At 37.9% G+C, this 16973-nt stretch overlaps 1 protein-coding gene across 7 annotated transcripts in view; it reads left to right on the top strand.

The window, feature by feature from the left end:
- The window catches only part of Gbs-76a (Glycogen binding subunit 76A), a 30027-nt gene that overhangs the window by 7718 nt on the left and 5336 nt on the right, over positions 1 to 16973 (top strand). Inside the window, exons 1-2 of one of the 7 annotated variants that reach the window (XM_083079501.1) lie at positions 3959 to 6806; positions 6892 to 6959. The exons of 2 other annotated variants lie outside the window; for them this stretch is intronic. In XM_083079501.1, coding sequence (XP_082935627.1) covers positions 6900 to 6959 — 60 coding nt within the window. In that variant the 5' untranslated portion in view covers positions 3959 to 6806; positions 6892 to 6899. Of the gene's footprint in view, positions 1 to 87; positions 1221 to 3958; positions 6960 to 11496; positions 11594 to 15317; positions 16073 to 16973 lie in introns of those variants that run through there. 4 more of the 7 variants (XM_083079502.1, XM_083079500.1, XM_083079506.1 and 1 more) reach the window with 4 other exon arrangements.

Genomic DNA, 16973 nt, shown 5'->3' with positions numbered 1-16973 from the left:
ACTCGGTTCCCTCCAGGAACGTACTCCGGCGGATCATCTCCCCCGGGTGGAGGGATCTTGTGACATTCCGCGCTTGAAATAGCGTCGCGTCGTTTCGTGAATCATTCGAGTACGCTGCAGTTACACAATCGGGTCGACTGGTGCTTCGATATTCCATTTTAAGTCTTTTCTGCTCACGATCAAGCATATTTTGCATTCTAGTGATGTGCTATTGTTGACGCGCTGTTATTCTTAATTGCGTATCGGAGCACGCATGCGGATCACGTTTAAGCGCGTAATATTGACAGCGCAGCCTATAGTTGCAGGTTTTTAATATGTCCTTTTTTTAAAATTTGATTGGAATTGATTGCCATTTATAGCGATTTTATAATGATTTGATAACGTATTTTTATTTGGAAATAATTATTAAGTAGTTATTAAAATCGTTAGCGAATTTTACAAGTATAAATATGAAACATTGATAATTTTTTATCGTCTTTTATACTGTAGAATCTAAAAAGTATCACAAGGTATCTTAAAGGTTGATAAGAGGGCGATATCGAATAGAAACATCATAGAACCAGCTATCTACGCTTCCTTAGAATTATCTTATTTATTTCTTTCTTTTCCAAAGTTTGACAATACATTTATCTTATCCCAACTGAAAAATAAAAGAAACGCAATTAATTATGAGAAGAACGGATCATTTAGATTTCTCTCTCTCTCTTCATCTTCTGACGTCGAAGTGATACATCGTCTTCGTAGGCAACGCACATGCGTCGCGTCTCGTCACGTCACGCGTTCGCCAGCAGTTTCCGAACCGCGCGCGCTACCGAGCGTGCGATGCGAGCGAGCGAGCGAGCGAACGAGTAGAGACAGAGACGCACCTGCGTGTCGCGACGCGCAGCTGCGACCTTCGTTGCCCTTGTACCGCCGACGACCGTTCCGGCGGCTGAGACGTCGCTGTCATTTTTACACGGGACGCACGTCCACGTAGAGGTCCACGTAGAGGCTGCTCTATCTCGTTCCGTCGACAAACGTCGGCACGTCGCGGTCGCCCGTTGGTTTGTTTTATTTCTCGTCGATTCGTCTCTCGTCGCGGTTCCGAATCGGTCTCGCGCTCGTAAAGAGGACCGGAAGTGTTCCGCCGAGCGGGAACATTCGCGCGCGAATGCCTTCCGCTTGCGGCTTTGCTCTTCCAAAAAGGGATTAAAAGAGGGAGAACGCTTTCCGAGGAGTCGGTGAGTGCCATGTGCCATTGTTTTTCTTTCCCTTTTTTTTTTAGAAAGAATAGGATTTAAATATATCATGAAAAAAATTGTAATAAAAATTGTGTAATAAATCTGATATCGATACCATCTTCTGATGCAACGAATGTCTAATGTGAAGTGGATAATATGATTTCCATTATATATCTAACGAAATTTTTATATCATTAAATTTTAAATCAAATTTTAAAAACTTTTTCGTGTTTTTTATTTTTTTGAAATTTGAAAAAAAAATTTTCTTACGAATGATTGTCGTGATTAGATTGAATTAAAATATTAATATTTTTTCTAATCGGTTTGCATTTGCTTTGCAATCATTAATCTTTCAAACAAGTATAATGTACGAAAAATTTGTGTAAATCGATACGATACGATTCGTCCCGTGAACAGCTTGCATTAAACACTCATTTTGATCACTTGCTTCTTAATGAAATCTATTTTATTCATCTGACATGATCGCACCAATTTTGCTATTGGTAATGAATGCGGTCGAGAGATGACATTGACATTGACAGAATCATATCATTTCATTTCTTCACAAAATTATGTAAGTATCTTTTTGACTGTTGCAGTAAATGCAAAAATATTATGAAAATATAATGATAAAAATTAATTGATCTTTCATGCGCGTCAGAACTTTTTTATTTTTTTTCCTTGAATTACCAACAATTATCGCGAAAAAAAATCGCGTCGCAGTCTGAAAGGAAAAACCGCGCCCGATATTCTTAATTAATGAAGATGCAAAAAGTTCACTGATTAGATAAGTTATCGTTAATTGCAACAGATCTGATGGATCAACCAATCGTGAGTCTCGTTTGCAACGAGATGAATCTCTTGGTGTAAAAAATATATTCGCTACCGGCGACGTGTGTATCGTAGAAGATTGCAATTGCTCTCCCACACCAATTCGTATCAGCAGACGAAAATAAACGCAATTGTCTACAGCTTAGAAGCGGTGCGATGATTTCATCTTGCGCGTACGAAAGTACGGATTCTTCTGCCGAAACTGTCCGCCATTAAGCCGTCAATTTCACGCTATCTCGTTATCTAATCATGTGTCATCAAGCTGAGATTGAATCCTAAATGAGCTCTCCGACAAGTTTCCTTTCTACCAACTCCCATTAATTTATTTTGCATAATCAAACGTAATGACCAATTATAATTACAGTTATGCATCAAGTTACGTTGGTTAATGACCTGTCGTAGCCTGATAAAGTTCACTGCTATCCTCGGACGCGATCTACGAGCGCGTGAGGGGTCACCATCAAGGGAATGTTTTCCACCTTCGAGTCTCGTGTCGACGTAAAAAGAGAAACGAGTTTAGTCTTTGATCGTCGCGCGACCAAGTCGTTGAGATAAGTTCGCATTTGACCTTTAACCTCCCTTCTTCCCCTCCTCTCTCTCTCTCTTTCTTTCTCCTTTCTGCTCACCTGCGCGTGTTGTTCGCATTTCTAGTTGCTCGTGAGAGGTGCGAATTGCGGCCGCGATCGAACGTCACGTCGCGCCGATCGATCGATCGATTAATCGCTCGTAGACGTTCGCTAGACCTTAGATCGCGAGGAGATCTTTAAGTTGATTGTGAGATAAAGGTTACGATCTGCCATTTCTGCCGCACTGGTTGTCACCTGGGTGATTTTCATTCTAAACCATTATTAGATTCTTTATTTTCCAAGACTTATGATAAAAAGTTGAAGCAAGATTTCTCGAAGATTAAACCGTTGTCCTCCTTTTAGTTTAAAATTAAATTAGAGTTTCGCTACGCATGATAATAATTTACAATAAGATGAGAAAAAAAATGCATTCTCACCTCGATATCGAAAAAAAAATTAGGAGACGCGAATCTTGCCTCTACGTCCTTGGATTCTGCAATGGAGGTAGTGAAGGTCACCTTGATGAACGTAGGCGTTCGATACATATCGGATGGATTTTCCTCGAATGTGTGTCGCGCTTGCGGCATCGCTTCTACCACGTGGTTCCTTGCGGAGATAAGCCGCTTTCCTCGCACTCCTACGTGACGTCTAGAAAGGTCACCGTCAGGGGGTCGTTACCCTCGGAACGGCAAGTCCATTCAACGCTTTATGGATCTTATCCCATCGCAAGATTTTCTATTTCATTTCTCAAGAATAGTACGCTCTAGATATATATATCTCTGATGTTTAATTCACGGAAATTCCTTAATTTGCAATTGATTTCTATCATTAATTAATTAAATAATTAATATATCTATCACTAGAAAATTTAGAAAACTATTATTTAATAATGGACAATTATAGGGTCAATATTACGAGCAAATTAAAAGGATCTAAAATAAACTACAAATAATAATAAGTTCGTTTAATTAAATAATCACAAACGTTTCGATTTTACTATTATTATTTAAATTATTATTTTTATAACAAAAAGAAACTATTATTACAGGATTCGAACAAATGGAATTTATATTACTCGTAAAACTTTCTTTTCATGACATTCATCAATCATTAAAGAGTTAATATACATAAGTTACGTAATTCATTGAGCGAAAGATGTAAAAATTCGACTACATTATCGCCAATAATTACCATCTAGAACGAAAAGAAGACTCGTAATGATTTATGATCAATTTAAACCTTATATAGATTCAATGTCTTCTTATTCGGTGTGTAATGATGTGAATTAAATTTCACGTTAATACAGCATACATATTAATACAACTGCAGTAAAATAATATTTTAAAATATACGTTTTCTTAATGAGAAAAGAATTTTTTTAATACCAAAGCAGATGAATTTGATAAGGAGTCAAATACCTTAACATAAGTCAATTATCTATCATTGCTTGAATTAAATTCGTTAATGTATGAACTGTACAAAGAATCATTTAACTCGGCAATCTTGAGTAACTCTTAAGTCGTGCGTTGTATAAAAACTATAAAAATAATTATTTGAATATAACTGAATCATTCTAACGCTTTTTCTCCTTCAATCACATCTTATGTAAATATTTTTTCTGAGTAATCAGAGTAGTTTCTTGAGAAAAAATTTAATCGTTCTGTAAAATTGACTCGTAGTACTATTTCACGTGTCAATCTCGTAGATCGGAGTGTCATTAATGGAAACTTGGCCGATCGTTGCGAGAAAAAGCTTACAAGCTTATTACAACGTGTCGTGCGTCGATCGTGCGTGACGACTCGCGGTAGGTCGACTCGCGCGTTCCTGCAGACGGCGAACGACCGACAGAAAACCGGGCAGGGAGTGGTTACAGTCGCCGAGAAGAAAAAAAGAGACGAGACGGCCGGGAAGAAAAGAGAGGGCGAGAGAAAGAGAGGCGATGGAGGTAGATGGTCGATTCTGTCTCGCGGTGCATCATCATCGAGTGCAACGGCCAATCGGCCGATCGCATTTTAATTCCCCCGCGGCTCACCGGCAATAACGATTGCCGTTTGCTCGTTACTAATGAGGTCCCGATGATACGATAATTACGCGATTACGCGAGGAATTATACCCGGGATTAAATGCCGGATTACGGATGAATCAAGGACGACACGGGAGTTCGCCGAGGGTTCGAAAATACGCTTTCTCGTGGTGTATCATCCCGCGTAATCCGTCATATTTCAGGCGCGCGGGTCTGACAGGAAGGAGTCTGTATCTCTCCTGCGTCTTCGCGAGCGAGCGTTCAGGGGCGCATCTTCCTCGGGAGACGCGAAAAGGAGAGGATTCGTCTCTATCGCGAATCGACGCGCATCTCGCGTATACTTGTCGAAAATCATCGCTGCGTCCCTCGTAGCGTAGTTTAAGTTTCTTTTGGTTCGAGCGTACGTTGTCGTAGGTCGGGTACAGTTACGTTTGGCGACTACGCATAGCGGTGCGTAGGCGTTTCGGCCTGTCGCGGTGAAAATCGATGAAATCGCGAGATAAGATCGATAGAGTGAGATCCGCGTAGCGGCAGGAAGCGAAGCCGCCGCATAATTTAATAATATTACCGGCCGTCTCGTCTTCTCCCTCCCTCTGATGCTGATTTACGACCTCTTCTCCTTCTGCTCGCGAGAGCGAGAGATGCGCCCTGGATTTTATCGCGCCGGATATGTAACGTACACCGACTTATCTTACATGTTGTTTTTTCCGCGCGTACGAAAACAGTTATTACTGGAACAGTTCTCGATACGCGTTCTCGCCCCTCGCGGTGCGATCTTCGAAAATCGCGAGCGGTATCGCTCGATTTACGACCGCGCGACTTTGATCTCCGGGTTGGAGCGCGTTGCAATTTCAGGCATGGACGCGCGCGACGAGAGCGGATGCGCCATTTCTCGCGTCCCGATAATGCGAATTTGCCTCTTCGAATTTCGCCAAAGTCGCGATTCTATCCAAGGATTCTGCTAAGGGTGAAAATAAGAAATTCGTCGCTTGCTTGAAACGCGCGACTGAATAAGATGAAAGTAAATCTGGGTATAATTGCGAATCGTGTTATCACTTCGCTAATCAAATTTCTTCTCCGACTTGCGATAATATTTCTCTACCTTCTCTCGCATCCTGTCTCCATCTAATAAATTATTCATCGATAGGGATCCTGATTTATCCCTCACGTGGAATATGGAAAATCAAGTCCTCTTAATCTCCCGTAAATCAGCTCGATTAATCTGCCGGATTTTCAAGATTCTGCCTTCAACCTTTACGTCAGCCCTTTGATCTTCCCTCTTTTTTTTTAATTTTCAAAAAATTTGTATGCACCACCTATCACGCTCGGCCAGATTCATCGATGCCTGACAAAGTGCAGGCACTTATCAGTCGCCTTACGAGCGGTGTTGCTATGCGATATGGAAGGGGTCTCCGGAGTCACCTACTAGCTCGACCAGTCAGAAGTCAGTGTGCGTAAGCCGGCCGGTTGTGCCGGCTCCACTTCAGCCTCCGCTCTCGCGCTACAACACCCGCTTAGTAGCGGTTCCGTCGCGCCGTAAAGAGAGTTTCTCTCTCGGGTAGCGCGGCTTCGCCACGTCGATCGATCGAGATCGAGAGCGCCCGCTCTTTTCGTCGGCGCGAAAAGAAAAAAACGGGACAATCGCGCTCCGAAAATCGAGTCGGCGAGGATAGAGTCGAGATCCAAACCCCGTGAAATCCTCCTGAATCTCACTGTCAGTGCACTGGGGTCATCTCTCAGTGGGATACTTATCTCTCGACGAGGTTCGAAGGCGGCTTAAAAATTCCGGTGTTGATATCGATTGGCATCGGCGCGAGAGATCCGAAGCAAAATAAACAGAGATTTGTTTGGAAGGGGAGTTCTTCTAAAATAGAGGATTCGCGAGCGAAAAGTATGACGAGTGCGGCTCGCCGGATTCTTGCGTCGCGCGCTGCTCTGTTCGCGAGACCGTCACCGCGTGAGGCGAAAAGTTATGCGCGTTATGGCTTTCCATCTGTGTCGCAAACTCGCGCGCGAGGAGTAATTTGATTTGTAAAAAGGAAAAACCGCTCTTTCCTCTTTGTCGATCGTTAACGGGTAGAGATATATAATGTTTGAAGGCTCGCGATTATATCGGGTAGCTCGTATGGAGCTTCGCGATCGCGGATTGAACGCCTAACATCTCACGTAAGTCTCGTTATAAAAATTTCTCGGGACGAAATTTGTCAAGACGGGTCGATTTCGATACGCGACACATTCGACACGGTTTTAGGAGTGATCATGATACAGAAGGAAGGAGCCCAGGACGAGTCAAAGACGGGAGAACAGGCGAGCTCGATGGTAAATAAATAACTGCTCTTCTTCCCGAGAGGAAGAACCGCATTTGGAATGTGTTTTTAACGATATATGCGCTCGAGTTTTATATATACACATAGACGCTATAGATACGGCATAATAGATAACACTTTGTTGCAAATAACCTAAGAGATAACGTGATCTTGTTCGCGAACAACAAACTTGTAAGACGCGCTCGGTTGCTTTCCCAAGTTATCCGTCCCGTATTTCACGTTTTCAAAGTGTCGATAAAAGTCGTAGTTAATTTTGCCGGAACGCGTAATGAGTATTCATTATGCAATTTGTTGCACTTGCGTGCACTATTTTACACATCTTGTATCGGGAAAACGTTCCGCGAGGGTTGATGACGGTTCTAGATTATTCCACTTGGGGCGATACACGGCATGAATGAATTAACGTTCCACGGTAAATACGAAGATGGAGTCTTCTTGAACGCCTTGACACCGAAAACAGGGCGATGGTCGCTCGCGCCAACTGCATTCGGCTCCGCGTCTGCATCGTGCTCGGACGAGGCTGATGAAAGCCGTTATGACACGCAGATTCAAGCTGCCGTGATTTCGGCGACCTTCGTAGTTAAATCGAGTATTCTATATTTGTTTTGATAAGAGTCATAACGGACTGAATCGCATTTTCGTGCAATTACGATGTTTGCGCGAGAAAAAAATATCGTGTATTTTCGTCTAGTTATAAAAAATGTAGCTTACCATAAGAAATACCACAGAAATATCGAATTATTGCAACATCTCTATATCAAGTTAATTTATACTTCATACATATAGGATGATTTATAATAAAAAAAAATAATAAAATAGAATATAATATAATAGAGAAAAATAAAGTAAATCAGCAAATCATATATTTTAATTTTCTATAATTTATTAATACAAAAATTTTATGCGCAAGTTGAGATTAATTCTTTAAAGAGATAATTTCTCTTGGAAGACTGTAAAATTAATATATATAAGGATAATATAAGATTATCATCATAGCGTGCGCGAATTTTCCTCATTACAGTCTTTCTTATCTTTTATTAATATTTATGAAATTTAATTTTCACCTAATTGTATTACGAAGATTGCTTCGGTTTTCTCAGTACTTAATATTAATAAGTTTTTCGTTATTTTTCAACATTTCCGCGTGTAATATTCCATTAATCATAAGACTGAAGATAATTTATAATACGAACAAAGACTCTCTCTCTCTTTCTCTCTTTTTAGAATGAATATTTTTTTAGAAAATAACACTGATATTTGCATTAATAGAATTTTCCATGTATCTTTTGCTCATTGTTTGCCTTCGTGCGTGCGATGATGAATGAATGAATTCTTCTTTTCTTCAAGTACGGGCACTTTATTGGAAAGAAATTATTTATCGCTGAGCAGATGCAACGAGCAGCGATAACCGCAATAATTTCCCTCTTAACAAAGTTATTAGGGTTTCGTTAATGATATAAGAAATATATCGAGACGAGTATCTCTCTGGGGTCGCGCAAATTTAAAAAACGTTTCGATTCTTTTTTCGCGAACTCGATTATTTTTCTCCGATATAAAAAACTGTCATTATGAAATACTTATCTAAGGTCGCAATATAATTTTTACTGCGCACTTAACGCGATACTGTCTGTTTAAACGTCTATAAAAAGCATTATTTATAATTATTCTTTGAAACCTATGTATGTGCGATGGGTTATCTTCAAGTGCAATAGTGGGCATTGCATATCACGATGCTTTTTGCATGAGTCTTGCTATCCGAATGTTAATGGTGATAACCCCGCTTTATTGTCTGACTTCTACCAGCGAGACTGATGATATTATTAATAGTTGTGTGTGATTCCCCAAGGAAAATAAACTTGCGCTATATATGAATTGTCAATGTCATTGTTAAGTTCATGATTATTTTAGTTAAAATACATTCGTTCATTCCAATTATCTCTCGATTATTCTAGCAATGTTCTAATTTTTTTTAAATAATAGACAATTCGTGAATTAAAGAAGTTGATTTTACATTACAGTAAAAAATATTTCTTTTCTTTTTAAACAATTGTATTTCTTTTTATTGAATTCTTTATCTTACGAGTAAAATTTGTTATGATAATTATTTTTAGAAAAATGTATGATTTATGACAATAATCTTAAGATTTTCCATATTCAACGATATTAAAAATTTAAGAGATAGAAAGTAGAAGGAGAGAGAAAGACTAAGAGTTTGTATGTTTTATTATGAAAAAAATTGTAAAATAATCAATTTCATTAATTATTTTTATTATTTTTATTATTTTATAAAATAATTATCAAAAAGTTACCAAACTTATATAGAAGGATAAAAAAATACAATTAGTGCAACAGGTTGATTCGTTCGCGTTTAAAATCCGCAAGCTGTCTTATCATGTATTTTAAAACATGTCGGGAAGTTCAAGGTCCGTCTTGTAATGTACCGAACGTAAGTGGCGTCGACTTATCAGTTTTTATAGCTGCTATAAATATGCCAGCGCTAATCGTTCCCACCATCGCGAGATTGTGAACGAGTTCGCACGAATGTCTATCTACGCATGAACGACGTATCGTATCGGATGTATCATAGAAAAGAATTAGACTGACCATGTCCACGTTATGTGTACTCATCTATTTATACACAATGTATCGGTGTAAAAAAATATGTTTACACACGTCTGTATCATTGTACTTGATAATCGAAAGAAGCAGCTTGATAACGGAGAGAGGAAGGTCATGTTAATTCTTCTGCCTGTTAATGTTATTATTGGATTGAAGTGTCCGTATCTTTTCTGCATTTGTGGAGCCAAAAAATTTATAATCAATGTTATGACGATCGATGATAAGAGGAGACAAAGTTGAAAAAAAATTGTGTTATTGCGATATTTTTTATAAAACAGCTCATTTTTTTCTATGCATCAAAAAAATTATGTTCCCTATTCGATTACATTCACAATTATCTTTGAATTTTATCATAATTATGCAGAGTGACTTTATCACTTATTCTTAGTTTTTGAGGAATTTAATATCGCACTCGTTATATTTTTAAAATATATTTTTCCCTGATGTGCATTCGCTAGAGTGCATGATTTCTTCGCATGCGTTATTGTTTACTCGCGACCGCGTGCACTTTCACAAGATATCGCGATAAAAAGAATATTTTTCATGCCATTCAAATATCACAACTGTAAAATAACTTCAGGATTTACCTATTGTATTATTATCTCCTCTTTTCTATTCACCTATTATATATTATTTTTTTTTCTCGATATACATTTTGAATATTATCTTAAAGGACCATTGCGAAAATCAATTCTCCTATTGTAATGAAATCTCGTAAACTGCAATAGTAATTATGTATTACGAAGGTCATCGGAGAGTTTTCCGATATTATCAAGTGCTTATTATTTCAAAAATGCTGATATGATTAAACATTCGAATCATAGAAAAGATTTCAATAAGCGTTTACGAAAATGACAGTTGTTAAAGTAGAATTTTATCAGCTTATATAATTATATGTATAAGTGTATTTTTTTATTATAATTATTTTTTTATTATAATATTTTTTATTATAATTTTTATTATAATTTTTAGTTTTACGAATAAGTTACATATTTTACTAAATTGACTTATATTACAAATAATTGTTTCTCAAAATTTTCTTCTTTGTGTACAGAAATTAATTTATATAATTTTGCCATTTTTATGTTTAATGTAATTGGATTTCGCGTATACGATTGTCTGTACATTCATTATCGACATGTGATAGAGAAAGAGATAGAAAGAGAAAGCATATCCGCCATCCAAATACATATTCTGATTATATTATGCACGTATGCATATATACAGAGTGGCTCAAAACTATCGCACAAATGTCCTTTTAATAGCAAATTATTTCACTACAGTCGATTTTTTCTTAGTGAAAACATCAAAATGTCAGAGATTATCATTTTTTGCAACAGTTGCGAAAGCTTCAATTTTTCATCATATCTTTGTATAACTGGATCTTAAATTAAAATTTTATTAAAATAAATTCCATCTAAAATAACTAAAGAATGCAATTTTGTTAAATTTGTTACTCCGCAAGTTTAAAATTTGCAAAAAAACCTTCTTCTTAATCGCTTATAACTTAGAATTATTATCTTGATGCTTTGACATTTTTGTCAAAAAAATCGTCTCTATCATCTGGTTAGAGAATCTGCTATTAAAAAAATTTAGTAGTTTTAATATATTCTACATATGTCAATATGCGAATTTATCTATCTTTTTTCCTTCTTTTTTTCTCTTTATTTTTATACACAATGTTATATCTAGGCGAGTGTGCATCCGCAGAATCATTATTTCAGAATAAATTCTTTTCATTTCATTCTCTTTTCTTTTCTTCCTCTTCGTCAACGATAGAGATTATAAAGACGGCACTATGGCGAGGGTTATCGCGTCGCAATTCACAACATACATATACCGATCGGTTATGTCCACCACCGATATCTGTGTTTCGCAGTCATTAATGCGCTAATTACGATCTACTTCTCAGTCTCGAGCGGTTCGATAAGAAGAAAGTTCCGTTCGTCGTTAACTCAGTGCGACTCTTTCGTCCTGTCTCATTTGCTATCGAGCAAAATTGATCAGGTATGCGGAAGAGCAAAGCTATGGAGAAGAGTTTATCATAATCATATTTACATCTGATTCTTGTGCAAATAATTTTAATGAATTTTTTTTGAAACGCGTACTTCGAGTGACTGATCAGAATAGGGATCAAATGGAAATCAACCGGTATCTATTGACAGGTGCAGGATCAGGAACTTATACGAATCGTGACAGCTATTTGACGTTTTGCAGCAATTTGGTTTCAAATAAGCCGGATCTGATAAAATCCCGCGTATAATCATTTACAACATCTGTTCGATCGCTCATCATTTAATTCAATTTATTATAATACATACTATGATGAAATCAAGTGTGTGTATCCAGTGTACTCCAAGAGTTTGATTGAGATAAATTTTTTAACGTTTTATTTTAAATATTTTTTTAAATTAATTCTTAAATCCCGTGTGTTAAAAACTTTTATAATTTAACTTGGATAAAATTATATTAAACTTGTGTTGACGTGAAATTAAATCATGCTCGTTGTTTTTCACCGTCCTTCCTAGAATTTTAATTAATATCCGCAAGTTTAAAAATATTTTAGAAATAATTTTATTAAGAAATTTTATTTTTTTTTTGTGAATTTTTTAAACACAATGTATTCCGTATAGGAAATACTCAACTATACCGTCTTGTAGTACATGTTCGAGAGGTTCATTGTACCTAATGCAGTTGGTTTGCACACTAGGGAATCGTTTGCAAGCGAGCTGCGCGCGATAAATATTGGTCGATATATCACGTTACGCACTTTCTACTATCGATTCGATAACATCGAATGACGAATGATAATGTACGATTGTATTGATTCTTATAGTACGAGATAATGACCTCTCTTATCGTTCTTTGAGTCACCGTCATTTAAAGCAGCATAATAGACGAGAAAACTTCATCATCGTGATCTGCAATTTTGGAAAAATTATATAACGGATAGATTTTAAAAAAGAACACTTTGTCAACATTTTTCCGATAAATCGGGATTTATCAGCTAATTAGTTTATTATTTGACCCGGGACAACATCTTGATAAACCCTTATCACATTCTTCGATTCGCGCAAAATGTTTTACTCGTTTTCTCTTCGATAGACATCCGTATATCGCGTGTACGTTTATGTACGACTGCCGCAAAGGATCCGCATGAATCAAGATAGTGTGAGAGAGATGGATTTAAGTAAATAAATTCTCTTTCTGTCTGTTTCTCGAGTCATCGCGAAATTAGAAAAATGAGCTCGTTTTTTCAAACGCCCGTAGAATCCTTAAATAACAGTAAAATAATGATTTCTGCAGGGCACCTCGTCTCTGTCGGCGGCGCTTACGCGCTTCAGAGCTGAATCACATGTTTTTATAATGAGAATTAATTTCCTCCTGCGTTTAACGACGACTCGTGTAACATCGCGCAGATGCAATCGCGCGCTGACCCGCGAGAGGACGACGATGAGAGAGATTTTATTCGCGGAGTAGATAAATCTTTCTCCGCTAATAAATTGCAACACAGATAGCGTTAGATTAACGACGTGTGTTCTACGGTTCCCGGCAAGTCTCGTCGAAACGATGGAGAATAGAGCCGGGCGAGGTGACGAGGTCGAATTTAAGAGAAGCAAAGTACCGTAAAGTTCCTGAAAAAAATTTAAATTTCTTTAGTTCCGATGGTAGAATGTGCGGGTTCGTCTCAAGTTACTTGTTGCAAGTACTCGAGCTCGCTCGTCTAACGAAAAGATCATTTTTTAATGTCGCGACAGTAGAATCGGATGAGCGTACCATGGAAACGTACAAAATAAAAATACGATGTGTGTCGCGATTAATTTTTTTCACATGTAATTTCACCACACTTTTTGGCCCCTCTTCTGGTAACCGACTACGCAAGAAGCGCATTTCGGGACGCGACACGACGACGTGCATCGATGAGTGATATCTGTGTGCGCTGCCAAAGGATATTTAGTTGTATGTACATTAAAGTGCCGAATGTCGTTCTCTTTTTATCCTGTCATTTTATAGCTGCTATAAAAGAGCCGGTTCGAGCGGCTGGCAAACGTAAATCATCATGGTTCTCAAATCTCGAGATGTCCATTGGTTGGTTGACCGTTGTTAATTAATATTTTATTATAATGACGAAATATATGTATATTTATTTGCCTTTTAGATATAATTACATTATTATTACATTTAAATATTAACTAAAAATATAAAAGAATGTTAATTAAATAAAATAATAAATTTTTTATTTTCCGATATATATCACTGTATCTTCAGTAAATTATTTTGAAATACTTTAATTGATTTGAGAGATATTTAAATACTTAAGAGGGAGGGGGGAATAATTTTTAATTAATTTTTTTTTTCACTTGTATCTGAACCGATTATGCAAGCTGATATATATTAATTGTTGCGACAAATAATGGAGAAAAGTTAACTTTTATCATCTACATATTCACGTATATTCATATTAAATAACAGACAATATTTTAATTATTCGCAAAGCCGATTATTTTATTCGCACTGAACTGTCATAATTGTCATCGAGATTACAAAATAATTTTCCGGGCGATAGTTCCGCATCAATCTTCATTGGAACGTATATAAAATCATCCTGTTGAGAAACCCGCGTGTGGCTTTCGCAGATTTCCATTCCGGCTAAATATAAACTGTGACTTTATTTACTCTTGGCAAGAAGTCGATTCTCGTCGGCCTCGAGTCCGAGTCACGGCGCTCGCATGCAAGTGTGAATCGATGAATTATTAATTAGCATTTTATCCGTTAATCCTCATTTATTCCTTTGTAAATTTTTACGGGCAACCGCGAGAATCCGAGATATTGCGAAATTAACGAAACTTCCGAGAGAAGTCGTCGCTCTACAAATAATTATCCGCGATAATGTGGAGAGTGAATATTTTTTATAATTTTTTTTAATAAACCGTAGAAAAGAATGTTTGAAAGTTAAATGATTAATTTGAGACGCGATTTTATCGTGATGAAAAATATTTGTAAGATTCGCTTTTTATTGTTTTCTGCGACTTTGACCCTTTAATCAATTAGAGCGAATTTCATTCAACGGACTAATGTCCATATAATCGTCGAAAGAAGATAAGAATATGCAAAAATGGCAAATCTTAGGTCTGTTTACCAGACTACTGACGCTAAGTTTGTCAATCCATCATCGATTAGCTTTAAAAAGAGTCCTCTACATGAATTCGAGCACGTGATTGTCAGCCAATTTCTTGTGTTTCGATAACCAAGGTTGTGCGATCAATTCATTATCTAACTTTACTGATTTTTTTTTGCGGAAATATTTCATACAGTGTTATGCGATATAATCTGAATTCTAATGCTTTTCAAACTGCAATTTTTGACATATCCAGCAATAAAACGAAGCAATTGGTCTGGGGATCTGACCTTGCGCTGTACGTTGTACGTTGAAGAATTTTAATTTTGTCGATCGGGGGCTGTTATGATCGTAAGTAATGCAATTCATCATCTCGCCGTCACGTCGTAATTTGTTACTAATCAATTAGGAAGCGCGATCTCGACGATGATTGGGCAATTTTCTCGCGGGGTGCGATAAATCTGTCGCGATAAATTGCGACGTTGCCCTAACTACGGGTCAAGTAGTCACGATTTAAACTGTGTCGGTGAACGATCGCATAAAAATAAAACCTCTCTCTTTTCTTTTTCTCTCTCTCTCTCTCTCTCTCTCCATCTTTCTCTGTTACAATGGAGCAAAAATAGTTTCGCTGGAAACGTACAGACGTGATATTTCGACACGTGTCCGATGCCAAGAGGACCTCAATTCGTAAGTCGTGCCAGTTTGAATCGCGAGAGCGGTATAGTCGTCGTCGAACGCGATCATTGTGACGTAAAATTGTTCAAAATTATTCAAATTCACGTAGGAGACAAAGCATCAATTTTCAAAATCGACCTTTCCAAAAGCAAAGCTTCGTAAGAAGGAAAAATTTATACTTTCTCACAATTTTCGTACGAGATTACGCATCTCACGACCACTCGTAATCTCGATATAATATCTCGATATAATATCGAGTACGAAACATCACGTACGATATATACCGCGGTCTATCGAATTAACGATCGTCGACCGAATCTCACGCGGAAGACGCAGCGGCGTGCTTTTATCGTAACGGAACCAGTTCGTGAAACGCCATCTCATTTCCAAGCCGATAAAGTATACGCCGGTATCGCTCGCGGGTGAAAGACAGGGATTATTGCTGCTAAATAAAGTACAAAGAGAAAAAGAAAGAAAAAGAGAAAGAGACAGAGAGAGAGAGAGTTTCGCGCTTCTCAAGGCGTGGCGTATCCGCGGCCGCTCGCTTGACACTCGCCGTTATCGCGTCCAAGACGGGAAGCGTTCGTCAATGCAAGGCAGATCTCCAGAGTCGTCCGGTGAATTCTTCGCCGTGGGTCCTCATGGCTGGAGACTGCACACCTCGTCGCCGAAGGCGCGATCTTATCTGACTCGTAAACTTTCTTTATCTCAATCATAAACGCGCGCTCGCGCAATCTCGGAGCAACTTGGAGCGATTAAAGTATTGTTCACGGTAAAGCTCAGGTATCGGGTTATTACGTTGTAACTTGTGGCTCGATCGCAATTGCGTCCAGGTTGTTTATAAACAAGCAAACGTTTGTACGTCGGACGAGAGAAACATATGGCATAAAATATAAACGGTAATCTCTTCTGAAGGAAGAACGATGAAGACATGATTATGATGGATTGTTTCATTCCGCGAATAGGACTCGGTTCTGAAGTAGAATTTTAAATTCCGTTTACGTAGACGTTATGGCGAGGCCAACACTCTCTACCGAAGCCTGCGCTAGGCCTCGTCTTACGTAACGATTATCATTCGCGAGCCGCCCAGACTTCCGATAGACATAGCGAGCGTAAACACACACGTGTGCGAAGCATCCGTGGCAAAGCGAGCGACTGGAGAAACGAAGAAATCTGTCATTTCAAAGTTAGCCCCTTTATGCGCGCCGCTTTTTCCCGATAGACACCATACGGTCGTAAACCGGTTTGACGTTAACTCGATGCTCGCATTAAACAACGTTACTGGCAACTCTATTTCTGGAGTCTCCTATCAAAATATTAATCGACGTACATCAAATTTCGCGCATCGCGAATAAGGCAGTTTAATTAATTATTAGTTATTTATAATAATGAATTCGTCTCGATTTTAATTGTTTGTCTGATATATTTGAGGACTTTTCTCCTCACTCGATAGTTTTCGAATTTAAATTTCTCGCCAAGCTAAACTTTAGACGGACAAATAAAACGAAGACATATCTTCGTAAATAAATACGATGTTGACGCATCGAGATATCACAGTATCAATGTTAAATGCTAATGAGTTTGCGATTGAAA

This window comes from Camponotus vicinus, unplaced genomic scaffold, assembly GCF_025532165.1.
Source record: "Camponotus vicinus isolate PSW18456_S1 unplaced genomic scaffold, iyCamVici1.0 SCAF_10, whole genome shotgun sequence".
NCBI classification, from domain to species: domain Eukaryota; kingdom Metazoa; phylum Arthropoda; class Insecta; order Hymenoptera; family Formicidae; genus Camponotus; species Camponotus vicinus.
The sequence above is the reverse complement of the archived record's forward strand: the minus strand, read 5'-3'. Positions and strand labels throughout refer to the sequence as shown.